Source organism: Hyaena hyaena, unplaced genomic scaffold (assembly GCF_003009895.1).
Source record: "Hyaena hyaena isolate Hyena2069 unplaced genomic scaffold, ASM300989v1 scaffold_97, whole genome shotgun sequence".
Classification (NCBI taxonomy): domain Eukaryota; kingdom Metazoa; phylum Chordata; class Mammalia; order Carnivora; family Hyaenidae; genus Hyaena; species Hyaena hyaena.
The window spans coordinates 277133-296436 of NW_024080728.1; the positions used below are offsets into that span (position 1 = coordinate 277133).

General features: G+C 38.2%; 1 protein-coding gene across 1 annotated transcript in view; it reads left to right on the top strand.

The window, feature by feature from the left end:
* The window catches only part of MCU (mitochondrial calcium uniporter), a 199565-nt gene extending 183508 nt beyond the window's left edge, over positions 1–16057 (top strand). The window contains exons 5-8 of the mRNA XM_039235220.1: positions 2031–2191; positions 3446–3649; positions 12438–12554; positions 14110–16057. Of these exons, the coding sequence (XP_039091151.1) occupies positions 2031–2191; positions 3446–3649; positions 12438–12554; positions 14110–14187 (560 nt within the window). The 3' untranslated portion in view covers positions 14188–16057. The remainder of the gene's footprint in view (positions 1–2030; positions 2192–3445; positions 3650–12437; positions 12555–14109) is intronic.
* Positions 16058–19304: the final 3247 nt, after the last annotated feature.

Below are 19304 nucleotides of genomic sequence, written 5' to 3' on the forward strand. Positions count from 1 at the left end.
ATATTATTGTATGGTAGAAACGTTATAACTCCATTCCAGTCATGGGATCAGGAAACATGGACCCTAACTACTGCTCCACTGTGATATTCCTAACAAATTACTGCCTTCTAGAGTGCAGCTTTCTCTCCTGGTAACTTTGGAAAATGTAAAGCCATATGCAAATATGAGCTATGGCTTCCATTGAAAGAAAACCGTGTTGACATAGATGACTTCTAGAACTCAGGGCGCTCTTGCTTTTGTCTGTTCCCATTAATTCAGCACATATTTACTGAAGTTGCAAGATACTGTCCTAGGTATATCCCATTTTACTGTATCAGCTCTTCTGTAATCCAATTCACTGTCCTTATTTGAATTTTTCATTGATTGAATTTTTTGATTAACTGTACTAAAGGACATCCTTGAAAAAAGTTTAAATACATAGCTAATTCTGACTGTGGCTTATTTTGCATTAGAAAAGGACTGACCTTATGCTCTACCTAACAAAATGTCACATTTAAGGCTAATAAGATTTTTTTAATAGTTTAATTTTTGTTTTAAGTTTGTTTGTTTTGAGAGAGAGAGAGCACGTGTACATGCAGGAGAGGGACATAGAGAGAGAGGGAGAGAGAGAATCCCAAGCAGGCTCTGCACTGTCAGCACAGAGCCCAGCATGAGGCTCAGTCTCACAAACCGTGAGATCCTACCTGAGCTGAAATCAAGAGTCAGATGCTTAACTGGCTGAGCCACCCAGGCCTCCCAAGGCTAATAAGATTTGAAAACAAAAGCTTTATTTCTTGTGTGTTTTTTTTTTATTCTTTGACAGCTCAGATAGTTGATTTTTTATTATATTCTCAAAACATAATTTTTAGATTTCTGGAAACACATGCTGTTCTTAGAAGAAAATGTTGAATTAAATTAAAAAGAATTTAATCTTTTACCTTTCAATCATTCTCTTAACTTCATGCCCTCTAAAACATGATATTGAAGTCCAAACTGCCATTCTGTGTCTTTTCCCAACAGGAATAAATAAAAGTTGGTATGGGGGAAGGTGTATGGAGGCTAATCTTTTTAGGATAATTATATTTTTATTTATACATTTGTATTTGCAAATTTGAAATACTGTGTATTTTTTCCTCAGGTGCTAAACAGGAAGAAAATCACCAGTTGAAATGGCAAGACCACAGATAAATTCTAGAGAAGCATTTTAATGAGCATAATAATCAGATTGATTCTGAACCTCTCTACTAGTTTTTAATATACTGCCTTAAATTTTTTATCTAATGAAGATTACTATTACTTGTAGCCTTTTTTGTAGCATTTTGACTTCCAAGAATATAATGGTAGATGTTGGCTTCAAAATTCTCAATTTGCCCAAATATGAACTTACTTTCTAGGATTTGTAGATGCCTCTTTTTAAAAAGGGAACTTTCAGGGGCGCCTGGGTGGCTTAGTCGGTTAAGCGTCCGACTTTCGCTTAGGTCATGATCTCAAGGTTAGTGGGTTCGAGCCCCGCGTCGGGCTCTGTGCTGACTGCCAGCTCGGAGCCTGGAGCCTGTTTCAGTCTGTGACTCCCTCTCTCTCTGACCCTCCCCTGCTCACGCTGTCTCTCTCTCTCCTAGAAATAAATGAAACATTTTTAAAAATTTAAAAATAAATAAAAAATAAAAAAATAAAAAAGGAACTTTCAGGGTTCCTGGGTGGCTCAGTCGGTTATGCATCCAACTTCGGCTCAGGTCATGATCTCACAGTTCATGGGTTCAAGCCCCGCGTTGGGCTCTGTGCTGACAGCCCAGAGCCTGGAGCCTGCTTCAGATTCTGTGTTTCCCTCTCTCTCTGTCCCTCCCTCATGCTCTCTCTCTCGCTCTCTCTCTCTCAAAAATAAATAAACATTAAAAAAAATTTTAAAGGAACTATCCCTTCCTTTAAAAAACTGATGGTGGGTTCTCTGTAGTGGATGACTCTGTCTTGTTCTCATCATTGTCTAATAGGCCCGGGAAGAGCAATTCTCCAGCCAAGGCGTACCTTTAAAAACTGTAACCCCTCTTTTTCAGACCTCTTAAGCCACGAAAATGCAGCAACACTGAACGATGTAAAGACACTCGTCCAGCAGCTGTACACCACACTGTGCATCGAGCAGCACCAGTTAAACAAGGAAAGGGAGCTTATTGAAAGATTAGAGGATCTCAAAGAGCAACTGGCTCCCCTGGAAAAGGTGCCAATTCAAATCTCAGACCTTCCTCTTCACCAGTAATTTTTCAAGAATATAGATGTTTGCTTTTTTTTTCATCTGTCTCTTTTGGTAATTGAGTTAATGTCAGTCAAACTAGTCCCTTGTCTTTGGGGACTGAACCATAAAAAATTTCTGGTCAAAGCTAAGAAAAGACTTAAAAAGGAATTAAAGGACATAGAACTTTGAAGTCTAAATTTCTGCCCTTAACCAGATTTACTACCTTTGCAACAAAAATTGAAATAATTGCTGCTTGGGAAAAGTTCTGAACGTAATGGGTAATGATTTTAGCCAAGTTAAGAATTAATATTTATGGATTATTTTGCAGCTGTTAAGAATGATTCTATAGATCTAAAATGCAATAGAAGAATATTCATGATAATTCATAATTATCTTGAATTTATAATTATCTTATTTTTTAATGATGATGCAAATACTTTCATTTTAAGAAATCAGACTCTCAGAGATTAAGAAAGGCAACAAATAATATTGTGCTTTTTCTGATTTCTTTAAAAATAACCAGTATCTCAAGGTTATCCTCAGTAAATTTAAGGCCATTAGGAATGTGATCAGTTAAACTTGAACTCCCTTAAAGGAGGATGAGTTTCAAATTTGGTCTTTTCAAAATGTAAAGTATTTTTTAACATATCAGCTGTAACAAAATAATTATCCTTGATTGAATGTTTACTATGTGCCAGAAATTGTGCTAAGTATTTTACCTGTATTCTGTTATTTAGTCCTCAGAACAACTCTATAATGACACTGACAATGATTTGCATATTAGGGCCTGAATGCAGCCACTCTGAATCCAGAGTTCACACTCGGATTCACTGTGCTGTTCTGCCCTCTGGCACGCCCCTTTCTTAAGGAATGAAACATTAAATCTCCTATACCACAGTAAGAGAACACTGACATGTTTTCATATCCCTCCTGCAAAGAACATAATTGTGTAGTTGGATGAAGAGTTGTAAACCCTTACTTATTTGCTCCTGTAGTTTCACCATATTTTCATCTACTTCTAGGGTGAAACACAAAATACAAGTGGCCTAAGAAAATAAAATATTTTATCCAGTAAAAACTACAGATACTATTTAGGAAGACAAACTGCATTTGTTAGAATTGAGACTAACATGTCTTGATTACAATCCCTATTTCTTTAATGAATGTAGAACAGTTTAAATTTAAAATTGGTTCTTTGTCAAAATGCCTTATGGTTGACTGATCATGTTTGCCCCATAGGTACGAATTGAGATTAGCAGAAAAGCTGAGAAGAGGACCACTTTGGTGCTATGGGGTGGACTTGCCTACATGGCCACACAGTTTGGCATTTTGGCCCGGCTCACCTGGTGGGAATATTCCTGGGACATCATGGAGCCAGTCACCTACTTTATCACTTATGGAAGTGCCATGGCAATGTATGCATATTTTGTAATGACACGTCAGGTAAGAATTCCTCTTCGAGTAACTTTTTATGAAATGCTAATGAAGTTGGTTTTTTTTGTTGTTGTTGTTGTTTTAATTTATTTCTAGGAGAGAGAGACAGCGTGAGCAGGGGAGGGTCAGAGAGAGAGGGAGACACAGACTCCGAAATCGGCTCCAGGCTCTGAGCTGGCAGTCAGCACAGAGCCCGACGCAGGGCTCGAACCCGTGAATCGCGAGATCATGACCTAAGCGAAAGTCGGACGCCCAACTGACTAAGCCACCCAGGCGCCCCCCCCTTTTTTTTTTATTTATTTCTAGGAGGGAGAGAGAGAGCGTGAGCAGGGGAAATTGCTAATGAAGTTTTGATTGTCAAATTAGTTTTCTTTTCTCTCTTGTTCTCGTGCTTTTTTTTTTTTTAACATTTATTTTTGAGAGAAAGAGAGCATGAGTGAAAGAGGGGCAGAGAGAGAATGAGACACAGAATTGGAAGCAGGCTCCTGGCTCTGAGCTGTCCACACAGAGCCCAATGCAGGGCTTGAACTCAAAAGTGGTGAGATCATGGCCTGAACTGAAGTTGGAAGCTCAACCAACTAAGCCATCAAGGCTCCCCATCGTGTTCTCGTGTTCTTTCTAAGGCCCATTCCCTTTAAGTACCCATTTATCCTATACACATACACACACACACACACACATACTCGAGTACATGCACATGCATGCCACCTGTGTATTAGGTATTATTCTAGGTGCTAAAGATAGGGAGTTATATATATATAAGACATGACTCCTGACCTCTTGAATCTAACATACTATAAAGAGAGCTGTATGAACATTAAATTCAGAAAAATATTTTACAGTAAGTTATAGAAAAAGAGAGCAAAGGAGAAGAATGATCAGTTGTAGGATAACTTGTTCAGCTAAGTTGGCTTGGATTTTTATATATTATGTGATTTAACAGTTGGATAGGATAGTCTCAGTCTTTTTGTTTTTATTTAATTCTTGGAACAGAAAATTGGTGATAACTAATCAGATAGTTAAACTAAATTCTGAGCTACTTCTAAGTATTTGAGAGTATAGATCGCTTCTTTATTAATTTTTTTACTTCAGGGAGGAGAGGTGAGAATTAGATACCTAATCACTTTATACTCCTGGCCTATTCTTTATCAGCCATTTATTAAATATCAGTATCAAGAACTAATGTTTATTGCCAGTATTATTTTTACAGTAGCTTGAAAATCCCTGTGTCACTTTAGAAGATATGAAGGATCTATTATCGCTTACTACTATTTATGTGATACCAACACAGATCTAACCTCTCTTGATAAAAAGACATTTGAAATAATTGACACATGAGAAACTTTTTCTATTTTCTTAGGAATCAAAAGAAAGCTGAGAATTCCTTCTCTTATTTTTATATGGCTGCTATTGAATGTAGGCATTTTGTTTCTGTTGTTAGACCACTGGTCCCAGGCCCATTTATATGTGTGAGAATGTGAGAGAATGAAAGCCCAAGAACGCCATTTAACTTTTCTAGTAGAAAAGAGAGACAATAAACCATTCATGTCCTGCCATTGTTTGCCCAGAGTATCCAGTATCAAGTCCCACATCTGGCTGATACTCATTACTCTGTGTGAAGAGAACCAAACAGCCAGATCAGTATGTCTAATCATGGCTCTGGACATGGCTTCCTGTCTGTCTGTCTTTGTTTCTTTACTTCTCCCACTCCCCTATTCCCTGTTCCTGTACCTTATATATACACCCCTTTAAGGGTTGTTTTTATCTATTGATTGAAGTCCAAACTCTAGCCTGATATTCATAACTGGTTGCTATCTGTCTTCTTCAGAGGCCTGTGAGTTTCCACAGTGTACTTACTGTGTGTTCTAAACAAATCAAATTATATTCTCTATTCCCCCCCAAATGCCCTGAGTTTTCTGCCACATCATTCCTTACTTGCCATCACTCTGTCGACTGGGAAGTTCTCCCTGTTGATTTCTACCTGTCCTATTTCAAGGTTTCTTAAATGCTTATCTTTCATGAACCTTTAGCCAGTTCCCTACAGCCAAATTTGAACTCTCCTCCTCAATACTTGCAGCACATTGTGCCTCTCATTTCACTCATCCTTTGCTATCTTTTTATTTTATTATGTTTTTAATGTTTATTTTTGAGAGAGAGAAAGAGAAAGACAGAGTGCAAGTTGGGGAGGGGCAGAGAGAGAAGGAGACACAGAATCCAAAGCAGGCTCCAGTCTCTGAGCTGTCAGCATAGAGCCCTACATGGGGCTCAAACTTAGGAACCACAAGATCATGACATAAGTCAAAGTCAGGCACCCCTTTTGCTATCCTGTATTATAATTATTCATGTATAGGGGCGCCTGGGTGGCTTAGTCAGTTAGGCGTCCGACTTCGGCTCAGGTCATGATCTCACAGTTTGTGGGTTTGAGCCCTGTGTCGGTCTCTGTGCTGACTGTCAGTTCAGAGCCTGAAGCCTGTTTTAGATTCTGTATCTCCCTCTCTCTCTGGCCCTCCCCTGCACACACTGTCTCTCTCTCTCTCTCTCAGAAATAAAATAAAACATTAAGAAAAATATTCATGTTACTACATGGCAATGAGAAACAATGAAATCTGGCCATGTGTAGCAACATGGATGGACCTTGAGGGTGTTATGCTGAGCGAAATAAGTCAGGCAGAGAAGGACAAATACCATATGTTTGCACGTATAGGAGGATTAGGAGGAACTTGACGGAGGACCAAGGGGGAGAAGAAGGGCGGAAATGGTGGGGGAAAGGGAGAGAGGCAAACCAGGAGAGACTCTTGAATGCTGACAAAAACTGAGGACTGATGGATGTGGGGGGGAGGGGGGGATGGGCATGGAGGAGGGCACTTTGGGGATGAGCACTGAGTGTTATGTAGAAACTAATTTGACAATAAACTATTTGTAAAAAAAAAAAAAGAAAAAAAAAAAGAAAAATATTCATGTATAATGTCTTCACCTCTCTGCTAGACTATAGTATCCTAATAGGTGAGGCATTCCATTTTTTTCCATTTTTATTTCCCTTTAGCTACTATTAATCCATTACCTGTCATAATCAATAATTCAGTACTTACTTCTGCTTTGTTTATGGTATACGAGGCAATCAGGCCAATCCACCCATTAGGAAGTTAGAATAGTTAGATCAAACATAAAGCACATCTGCCTATAGAGAGCTTATAAGATAGCAAAAATCGCCATGCAAGAACCTGAAGAAGAGGAACCCCAGGGAGGTGAGCCTGGTGTTAGGTGGGCTTCTTCCTTTGGGGATTTTTGCTGACTAAAGAGGGTAAGGCTGAGAGGCCAAGAAGCCAATCCATATTTGATAATCTAGAAGGACCAAAACTATAGAGATTGCTTTGGTTTAGAACCTCTAATGGCTACCATAAGGATGAACCTGTTGTAAGTTCTCTCAGAACTATAGTCCAACTTCAATCATCTCAATCCCGTAAATTAGACTAAGGTGCCCCTAGAAGAGTGGCAGTGCCAAAGTTCTAGTCCTCATACATTCCAGGCAGAAGCAAACATAAATCATCTCTGGAAGGAGAAGGCAAGAAAAGCTATGAGAGATATAAAGATGGGAAAGAGATAAAATTGATGTTATTCAAAGATTTTGTACATAAAAAAATAGAAAAACATGTACATATAGTTGGTTAGAATCCATTAGTCAGTTTAGTAAGGTTATTGGATACAAGGTCAGTATACATAAATCTACTACATATTTATATGCCAGTAACAATTATGAAACTTTAAAAGATGTAACTTAAAAGGACTTTTAAAAATACCTAGAAGTACAACATCATAAAGGCCACATACAAAAGACCCACAGCTAATATCTTCCTCAATGGAGAAAAACTGAGAACTTTTCCTCTATAGTCAGGAACAAGACAGGGATGTCCACTCACTACTGTTATTTAACATAGTACTGGAAGTCCTAGCCTCAGAAATCAGGCAACAAAAAGCGCTAAAAGGCATCCAAATTGACGTGAAGGAAGTCAGATTTTCACTATTTGCAGATGACATGATACTCTATGTAGAAAACCTGAAAGACTCCACCAAAAACTTGGTAGAATTGATACATGAATTCAGTAAAGTTGTAGGATACAAAATCATGTACAAAAATCAGTTCCATTTCTACACACCAATAATGAAGCAGTAGAAAGAGAAATCCATGGGTCGATCTCATTTATAATGGCACCAAAAACTGTAAGATACCTAGGAATAAACCTAACCAAGAGGTGAAAGATCTGTACTGAAAACTACAGAACGCTTATAAAAGAAATTGAAGAGGACAAAAAGAAATGGAAAAACATTCCATGCTTATGGATTGGAAGAACAATTATTAAAATATTTATACTACCCAGAGCAATCTACACACTTAATGCTATCCCTTTCAAAATAACACCAGCATTTTTGTACAGAGCTAGAACAAACAATCCTAAAATTTATATGGAACAACAAAAGACCCCAAATAGTCAAAGCAATATTGAAAAAGAAAAGAAAAGCTGGAGGCATTACTATTCAGGACTTCAAGTTATATTGCAAAGCTGTAGTGATCAAGACAGAATGGTACAAAACCAGGCACAGAGATAAATGGAACAAAATAGAAAACCCAGCAATGGACCCACAACTCTATGGTCAACTAATCTTCAACAAAGCAGGAAGGAATATCAAATGGAAAAACGATAGTTTCTTCAACAAATGGTGTTGGGAAAACTGGACAGCAACATCCAGAAGAATGAAACTGGACCACTTTCTTACACCATACACAAAATTAAATTCAAAATGGCTGAAAGACCTAAATGCAAGACAGGAAACCATCGGAATATTAGAGGAGAACACAAACAGTAATATCTTTGACATCGACCTTGGCAACTTCTTACTAGATATGTCTCCTGAAGCCAGGGAAACAAAAGCAAAAATAAACTATTGGGACTTCATCAAGATAGAAAGCTTCTGTACTGCTGTGGAAACAATCAACAAAACTAAAATACAGCCTTAGGAATGGGAGAAGATATTTCCAAATGAAAGGGTTAGTATCCAAAATCTATAAAGAGCTTATCAAATTCAACACCCAAAAAACAATCCAGTGAAGAAACAGGCAGAAGACATGAATAGACTCTTCCAAAGAAGACATCCAGATGACCAACCAACACATGAAAAGATGCTCAACATCACTCATCATCAGAGAAATACAAGTCAAAACTACAATGAGGTATCACCTCACACCTGTGAAAATGGCTAACATTAACAGTACAGGAAACAACAGGTGTTGGTGAGGATACAGAGAAAGGTGAACCCTCTGTTGGTGGGAATGCAAACTGGTGCAGCCACTCTGGAAAACAGTATGGAGATTCCTCAAAAAAGTTAAAAATAGAACTAACCTATGGTCCAGCAATTGCACTACTAGGTATTTACCCAAAGGATACAAAAGTACTGATCTGAAGGGATACATACACCCCAATGTTTTTAGCAGCATTGTCAACAATAGCCAAATTATAGAAAAAGCACAAATGTCCATCAACTGACGAATGGATAAAGAAGACACAGTGTGTATATATTTATGTGTGTATACACACACACACATATACTCACACACACAACAGAGTATTACTCAGCAATCAAAAAGAATGAAATCTTGCCATTTGCGATGATGTGGATGGAGCTAGAGTGTATTATGCTAAGCAAAATAAGTCAGAGAAAGACAAATACCATATGATTTCACTCATGTGGGATTAAGAAATGAAACAGATGAATATGGGGGGGGACGGGAAGAGAGGCAAACCAAGAAACAGACTCTTTACCTATAGAGAGCAAACTGAGGTTGCTAGCAGGGAGGTGAGTAGGGGGATGGTTATTAAGGAGGGCACTTGTGATGAGACTGGGTGTTATATGTAAGTAATGAATCACTGAGTTCTCCTGAAACCAGTATTACACTGCATGTTAACTAACTGGAATTTAAATAAAAACTTGAAACTACAAAAAAAAAAAAGGGCAAAACTATAATAAACTGTGCCGATTTAACATATACACAAAGCCATGTTGTCATGCATTTGTTCCTTTAATCAGGAGAGTAACAGAAATGCATTTGGAAGTATGTACCGTTCTGCCTTTTATAATAAGGAAAGTAGCATTTTTGCATTTGGGAAAATGTCTTTTCCTTCACTTTTATGTCTGTTATTCATTAAGACTAAGGGTAAACATTATTTTAATTCCCTGTTAATATGCCCACTGGAAAACACACACACACACACACGGATGTTTCTGTGTGTGTTTATATACATATGTATATGTAAATCATGCAAGACATGTGCAATACCTTTATGCAGAAAAAAGGAAACTTAAATAAGCATGTTCACGGACTAGAAAAGTAAATATTAAAAATGTCACATGTATCCAAATTGATTGATGTGATCCAGTACAACCCCAGACAAAATCCCAAGAGTTTTGTGGATAGGGGAAAAGATTTGAACAAGCTGCTTCTAGAATTTCTATGAAAATGTTAAAGAGTAAGAAAAACCAGTAAATTCTTGAAGAAAAGCTAAGTAAGAGGCCTTGCCGTCCTGGATATGGAAGTTTATAGCTGTATTCATCATATTGCAGTAATTCAGACAAGCGGCACAAGGATAAGCAATTAGTCCAATGGAATGGAGGAGAGAATGTAAAAATAGACCTGGTATAAATGAACTTTTGATTTTGAAAAGAGCACTGCAAAGAAAGGAGAGTCTTCTTTCTATAAAAATCCATATTTTAAAAATGAAATGACTTTACACATCTTTAACAAAAATTCCAGATGGATTATCAATCCAAATATGAAAGGTAACACAATAAAGCTTCCGGAAGATAATATAGGAGAATATGTTAATTACTGTGGAATAGGGAATGGCTTCTTACCCAGAAGGAAAAGTGCTAACCATAAAGAATAAGATTGATAAATTCCACTATATTGAAATTAACACCTTCTATTTTTTTTTTTATATATTTTTATTTATTTCTAGGGGAGAGAGAGAGAGACAGCGTGAGCAGGGGAGGGTCAGAGAGAGAGGGAGACACAGACTCTGAAATAGGCTCCAGGCTCTGAGCTGGCAGTCAGCACAGAGCCCGACACGGGGCTCGAACCCACGAACCGCGAGATCATGACCTGAGCGAAAGTCAGACGCTTAACCGACTAAGCCACCCAGGCGCCCCAACACCTATTTATTAAAGAACACCATTAAAAGGGCAAACAGGCTGGGAGGAAATATCTGTAGTACATATATCCAATAAAGGATCCATAACCAGAATATATAAACATACTTTATTAGTCAGTAAGATAAAAGCAGATAACTCAGTAGACAAAGACGGCAAGAGAGTTGAATAAGCACATCTTAAAAAGAAAAGGCAAACGGCCAATAAAAAGGCCTCAGCCTCATGAGTGATCAGGAAAATGCTATAGATATCCAAGAGAAATGAAAACATGTTCACACAAAAACATGTATGGGAATAATCCTAGCAGCATTATTCATAATAGCCAAAAAGTGGAAACTATCCAAATGTCTATCAGTTGATTAATGGATAAATAAAATGTGGTATATCCATTCATTAGAATGGATTTATTACTTGACAATAAAAAGAAATGAAGTGCCAATACATGCTACAAATGGATGAACCTTGAAAGAAGGCAGACATAAAGGCTCAGGTTGTATGATTCCATTTATATGAAATGTCCAGAAGGCATATCTGTAGAGGCAGAGATTAGTAGTTGTCTGGAACTGGAGGTGTCAAGCGAGATAGGAAGTGACTACTGAAGAGTACAGGGTATCTTTTGGGGATGATGAAAATGTTCTAAAATTGATTGCAGTGATGGTGGGCCCACTTCATGAATACACTAAAAACCATACTTTCAATGGGTGAATTGTATGGTATATGAATTATATCTCAGTAAAGCTGTTTTTAAAAAATGAGGTAGTACTTCTACACACACACCAGAATGGCTAACATTTTTCTTTTAACTGGCAATACCAAGCATAGGCAAGGGAGTAGAATTGGTACAACCATTTTAGAAACCTGTTTGATATCACTTCTTAACACAGGCATACCATATGATCTAGATCTCCACTCATAGGTATATATCCAACAGAAGACACAAGCCCAAAAATGTTCTTGCAGCATTATTCATAATAGCCAAAGCCTGGAAACAATGAAAAGTCTATCAGTAGTACAATGGATAAGTAAATTGTGATGTAGTCATACAAAAGAATATAATATAGCAATGGAAATGAGTAGACTACAAAAGGATGAATATCATACACATAATATTAAGTGAAAGTAGCCATACACAATGTCTACTGTCTGGCTCCATTTTTATTAAATTCAAATAACAGATAAAACTAAGCCATAGAGTTGAAAGGGATGCATGCTTAAGTAGGAAAGCTATAGAGAAAGAAAGAAAACAATTAATATAAAAGGCAAGATAGTGATTAGTTTTGGGAAAAAAGAAAGGTTAATAATTGAGAAGGCATAAGAAAGCCTCTTCGTTGTTGGTAGTGTTAGAATTTCTTTATCTGATAGTGATTTACATATTGATTTTGTGTTGATTCATTGTGATGTACATTTTTGTTTTGTATACTCTTACATGTATGTTTCACAATAAAAAATGTTTAGGAAGTATTTAACACAGCATACACAAGTACGTATCTTTATATGTGTGCACATGTATTGAATCTGATCTACAGTTAGTAGATGCTTATTTTGTAAAGATAGTACTCTAAGGGCTAATAATTTAATTTCTCCTTTATTTTTGTAGGAATACGTTTATCCAGAAGCCAGAGACAGACAATACTTATTATTTTTCCATAAAGGAGCCAAAAAGTCACGTTTTGACCTAGAGAAATATAATCAACTCAAGGATGCAATTGCTCAGGTAAGTTTTCCAAAAATAAAAATAAATTCTAGCCCCATTTTGTATGGTGCTATAGTGCTTCAGTGAGTAAATATTGAAAGAATGAGCCAACCCTCTCCTTCCTATAAATTATTTCTCAGTTGATAAAAATGACTATTTTAGCATGGATTCCTCTCTGGAAAGTTTTGGAACACAAGCAACTGAAAAGATGATGGGTCATGTCTGTCCTATTAACTCTAACATATTGAAATTTGTAGAGCTATTTTTGGGTTTTTTTGTTTCTTTAAATTTGTCTATTTTTTTAATGTTTATTTATTTTAGAGAGAGAGAGGACAAGCAGGGGAGGGGCAGGGAGAAAAGGAGAGAAAGAATCCCAAGCAGGGCTCAATCTCCCAAACCATGAGATCATGACCTGAGCCAAAATCCAGAGTCAGATGCTTAACTGACTGAGCCACCCAGGCATCCCAAAAGTTGTCTTTTTTTACTTTTCTCCCTTTTAAAAACTTTTCACAATTTCCAAATGTTTTCCACCTATCATGTGTGGTAGCAATGGGACAAAAATAAAATCCAGGTAAGAAACTACCAGAAGTATTTGCCAGGCACAAGTCAGAATTTATTGAACTAGAAGATACTTTTTTAAATTTTTTTAATTAAAAAAAATTTTTTTCAATGTTTATTTTTGAAAGAGACAGAGCATGAGCAGGGAGGGCCAGAGAAACAGGAAGACAGAGAATCTGAAGCAGGCCTCAGGCTCTGAGCTGTGCGCACAGAGCCCAATATTCTCTTTTTAATATTTTTAATGTTTATTTATTTTTGAGAGAGAGAGATGGACAGAGGCTGAGCAGGGGAGAGGCAGAGAGAGAGGGAGACACAGAATCCTAAGCAGGCTCTGAGCTGCCAGCACAGAGCCCGACACAGGGCTCAAACTCACAAACCATGAGATCATGACCTGAGCCAAAGTTGGACGCTTAACTGACTGAGCCACCCAGGTGCCCCTGGAGCTGTTAAAAATACAGACGCTTCAGCCCCACCTTGAGCCTATTAATCCAGCTCCTCAGGGTTGAGGTCCCAGCATGTGTGAGTGTTGAAAATGCTGTTATTGACAGCAAATCCTTTTTTGTTTTTAACTAAGTGAAAAACTTACACAACTATTGGATAAACAACTAAGGTCTAGAGCATAATTAAAATTATAAATTTCAATCTCCATAAATTGAAGTTCTGGATCCAGGCAAAGGTTTGTGAAAGGGCTTTTCTCTCGAACAGATGCTCCCATCAAGGTACAACAAACAGATGCTCCCCATGTTCTTGGGTCCCTGAGTCCCGGCCTGTTAACAGCAGAGCCTTTTCTGAAGGCTTTGTTGAGCGCTGCAACTGTGAGGTGGGACTTCCATTCTGGTCCCCCTTGATAGTCCTGTGCATTTAAAGTCCTTTGCCTCTGAGACACTCTTATTTTAAAAGTAATTGAGAGAATTTCTGTGATTCATAGTGATGCAGAAGAGACCATTTCCTTTTCTCCGGAGACAATATCATTGAACTCTTCACTAGCAGTTTTTCTCACCTTTTGTTTCTATTTTAGGCAGAAATGGACCTTAAGAGACTGAGAGACCCATTACAAGTACATCTGCCCCTTCGACAAATTGGTGAAAAAGATTGATCTGCAAAGAGCCTCTGAATCCTGGCAGAAAGAACACCTGTTTATAACTCTTGCCTTTTTAATTAAAGCATTGCAGGTGGAAGCTGGGAGCCATGTCAGGGTAGAGGGTTTTTACCTTTAATTAAAAAACAAAAACAAAAAGGATCATAGGGAAGAAGGGAATGTTAAAATCTGAGGATCAGGCTTTGTGGAGTATAAGCTCAAAGGGCTTAGTGACTATTGTCTTAATCAAGCATCTTAGTTTCCGGATGAAAATGATGCATTATATAGTTGAGAGATTCATAAAGAGAAAAGGATGCTGGGGGTGTTCCTTTCTTGCATCTTCTTTGCAGGGTCAGCAAAACAGTAACACACCAGCACCCCACTCAGCTCTAATTTTTTTTTAATTTAACTTTTCTTATTTTTGACATAAGAGTAAATAAATATACCAGAAAAGCAAATTCTCAAGATATGTGGGTGGCAAACAGAGTCTGAGCCCGTGTCATTAGCATTTATTTTAAATTGGACCCAGTCTCGAGTTACCGGGAATCTCTCCTATTTGTGCCCCTTTCTGACCACCCACTCCTGTTGGTTACACTAATTTTATCCATATGATAGTTGGAGCCAACTTACGACTGTTTGATAATTGACACTTTGGATTATCCCATAATACCTTCTTAAATGTCTGTATATTCCAGTGTCTGGATCAGTATCTAGGAATCATTGGCAACACTGCATGAGGTTGTTTTGTTTCGTTTTGTTTTGTTTTTTACTAATTAATCTTTAAAAGGAGGCCGAATTTCCCTCCTTTATTTAACTATCCTATTGATATTCCTCTGTCCCTCCACAACTCAAATCAGAGGGTTGGTGGGGGGTGGGGGGGTGTTCAGCTGTATTACCAAATCAGGAAGATGTAAGGTTTACAAATTGGCTAAAAATCATGGCTCTCTAGCCATTTCAGAACCAGAATAATTTCAGTGCTGTTAGTCTGCTTGTGTGACAGCATTCCAGCCCACCCAGGTGGCGCTGCCCTGTCTGGAGACTTTGTTAATCTTCAAGGACACACACTTCCCAGCTGTTTGTGAGCCCTCCCACCTCCACCACTTCAATAGTTGTAAATCAAGTGTGTGGATCTCAAAGGGTGCAATTTATCTTTATACAGGAATACATTTCTATGGCTTCCTTCCACCTATCCTCTTCACCCTATTTTTTCTTATCTTAAATTGAGAGAAGGAAGAAGTAATCTTATACTCTATCAAAATATTTTCTACCATATTTCCAGATGACATCTGCATTTAAAGAGTCAAAGGAATCTGTGTCTAATATCCTGTTTTGAACTATGGTGGGGGCAGGATGGAAAGGATGATGAAGCTGCCACACAGCCGATTGGCTTTTTCTCTCACATGGTTCATCCCTCCTCATTGTGGCAAGGAGTTTTCTTCCTCATTTTCTTCCTCCTTTGGGATCATTGTGTATGAAAAGAAACACTTTAGGTGACAAACCCAGACTCCAGGTGCCTTGCAGAGGTCGCAGGCCAGCCAGGACCGCCGCTGCTGCCGCCACCACACCCGCATGTTGGAACGAAAGGGCGCATGTCCCCCCTCCTTCCCCCAAGTCATTCAGCCCCTCCCCTCATTTATTTTTGTTAAGTTATGCGCATTATTTTTAAATCATTATCCTGTTTGTGTGCAGGGTTTTTAAGAAGAAACAGCACAGTGCAATGTACAAATCCTTTCAGGGTGTGTGGGAGGCAAGGGAGGGAAGATGTGGAAAAAAGTCCTTTAAACAAATAGCAAAATGTTGAACATGTGTAAAATCCTGTATCATTTATGAAATATGTATAAAAAGCAATGTACCTTCTGGAACAATAAATACTTATTCAATTTTTGAACTATAGCATCTTATTCTTTAAAACAAAACCTTATTTCCCTGTGATTCTAGGTGGAAAAGTGTTTACTTCTACAGTTCTTATAAAAACTACTATTCTGAAATTAAATTCGGTTCCTAGAGCCCATATTTTAAAAACTGGCATTTCATTAATGCTTCCTGAATCTAAGAAAATTAGTATTTTCCCATTCCAGAGCCACCAGTGGTTAAGTGACTTCTACAGCCATAGTAAAGCCAATGGCAAGACTGAGACTAATATAGCCATATATCCTGACTACCAGGAAAATGTTCCAGGATTTCAGACCACCAGAATGCCCAGTGTGGTCTTCTGGACTTCAGAAAGTTGCTCAAGAATGAACCAAGATTAAATATTCATTATTTTAAGAGTTTGTATCAAATTTATAATGAGCGCCAAACAGGAAAATATCGCATGCAATAGTCCACTGACAGCCTATCAAAAAGCATATGTTAAATGTCAAATGTCTGTACTTATGCAGTGTGAAATGTACCGAGAGCAGACATCCCTGAGACTGAAGTAAAGTGGAAGAAAGTAAGATTGAAAATGTTAAGCCCACTGTTTGGTTTCAGCAAATAAGGTCTCCACATTCCACAACATTGTTAGGCCTTAGTGAATTTTCAGTGGAGATAGATAATAGAGAGTTAAATCCATTAGTGAGTGTAGATAATGCAGTTTTTCTGCAGGATAAGAGACTTTTAGAGCTGGAAAAAGTGAAAAGGGTTCTCACAGTATGACTGCTGGAGCAGCAACCTGGTATGTCCTTGTTAAAAATGCAATTTCTCTGATCCCCACTGAATCAGAAACTAGGCACAGAGCCAGCAATCTGTGTTTTTAAGAAGCCCTTCTGGTGATCCCGATGGGAACCGTCGGTCTAGTCAAACCAGTGCTTTAAAGAGAAGGAAGCAGGCACAAGAGAGGATGTCTGTGTCCCAACCCATCAGTGAATTCCTATGACTGAACAACCAGATGGAGTGACAGAGGGTGGGTGTGTTTGGTGAATATATTAAGTGGAAAGAATAGGGCTCATGTCACATGTACTGTTGTATCTTGCTTCTTAAGGGTTGTGGTGAGGACATAGCAGGTGCTTACAAAAACAAGTAGGTCAAATTTTTAAAATCAATGTAGAGAGATTTCACAGAAAAGTGGAACTTCTTAGATTTTGGAACTCAGTTTCACCTAAACTGTTGAGAGTTTTAATTCATTTTTATCACTGCCAACAATCTTCAGTTTGTTGCTCTCTCAGGTAAGTACAAACTCCTTATCTTCCAGAATGCTACATAGTTACTTCCTTAGGATAGATGTATAGGCTAGTTTTTTTTTAATTTTTTTAATGTTTTATTTCTAGGAGAGAGAGAGAGACAGCGTGAGCAGGGGAGGGCCAGAGAGAGAGGGAGTCACAGACTGAAACAGGCTCCAGGCTCCGAGCTGGCAGTCAGCACAGAGCCCGACGCGGGGCTCGAACCCACAAACCGCGAGATCGTGACCTAAGTGAAAGTCGGATGCTTAACCAACTAAGCCACCCAGGCGCCCCTGTATAGGCTAATTTTTAATGAATTCTACTGAATATAAAATGACCCACTCTGTAAATGTTCATTTGCATATGCATATGTTTTATAAATGCATCTTCCACTAAACAGTCCCTCCTCAAATTGACTTCTGCTCCTGTGACTCTACTCTGGAGTTTCCTTCTTTAAATCTCTGACTACTTCTTGGCCTCATTTGCAGTGTCCCCTTCCTCTGGCCACATCTTTGATGTTCGGCTTCTCCAGGGTTCCATCTTGGACCCCATTTTCCATATGTGATCTCACTCACTCCCGTCCTCCATTAAGCTGGTAGCTCTCAGACTGTTAGGTAAGCTCAGATATCTCCTGAACAGCAGAATGGTTGATCCAGCTCCTAACTAATCTATTTCCTGCACTCCCCCAGTGCATTAAATTCCTTCAGTGTCACCAGAGTATTTTTGTTTTTACTTTCTAATAGCACATGCTTTAGAAAAATAAGATCATATGAACAAGAATTAACATTAAGTATGGGAAAGGAGATACTATAAAACACAAGGAGCAGTCGAACAAATCTAGAATGTGAGACATTCTATAGGACAAATGACTGGCTTTCTTCAACAAATGGCGTAGGATTGAGGAAAGGCGGGGGAGTGGGGAGCCATTCTAGATTTTAAAAATTTAAGAGATACAACTACATGCAATGTATGGCTCTTGTTTGAATTCTGACTTCAAACTGGCAATGCAAATTTTGAATTGGTTGGGGAAATTTTAATATGAAGTAGGTATTAGTACTAAGTTTTCATAGTAGTAATAATGACATGACAGTTATGTAAAAAAGGCCATGTGTTAGAAATGCATCTTGGTGTACAAATAAGATTGACAAAATATTAGTAATGGCAGCTGAGTATCGTTCTTTCTACTTTTGTATACATTTGAGATTCTTCATCATAAACTATTACAATGAAAGGGCAGGTCAACTAAAAAGGAAAAAATAGGAATACGGGAAAAAAAAGTCCTACCATCCTGGGAATACTTGTTTACAGAACCAAAGGGCTATCTGGTAAAAGTCCTTGACTCTGGCCATCAATCCTGGCAGCAGATCTGGGTTTATCTCATGCACACGTCCTCTGTTCCTCTGCAGCACATATGAAGCACTCAGATGGTCTCTCAGGAACAGGAAACTGCAGGGTTTTGTTTTTTCTGTTAAGAGCACTGACTCTTAACTGCAGGGAGACAACTTCTCAGTCCCAGAGTCATCCATTGCTGCCATCAAATCTCCACTTCATAAGCTAAAAATGGTCCAATTGCCTGTGTTCTGCTATCATCTGCTAGTGATCAAGTAGCTAACTATAAATTTAAATCAACAGAAACCCCTTGCTAGAGCTTTCCACTCTAGAGCACTGTAAACATCTGTGCTTGTGGGAACCACTTTTACCTTTAGTCATTGTCAAAAACGAGAGGCAGCATGGCCCATGGCCCCTAGTGGGCACCAACGTTTAATTGAACTGAAACCCTTAGAGGAAAGTGGCCACATTAATTTGAATTCCACTTAGTATAGGAAAAAGAAGTGATAAGAGATTAAGAAGACAACAGTTTACAAACTACTTTCTAAAACAAATATTCCTTCCCTAGATCTTTCCTTCACTAAAAATTTGGTTATGGGACAAGAAATATAAATAGTGTAGGAATGATAGAAGCCCCAAGCATCTCGTCAAGGTAAAAGTAGGGGA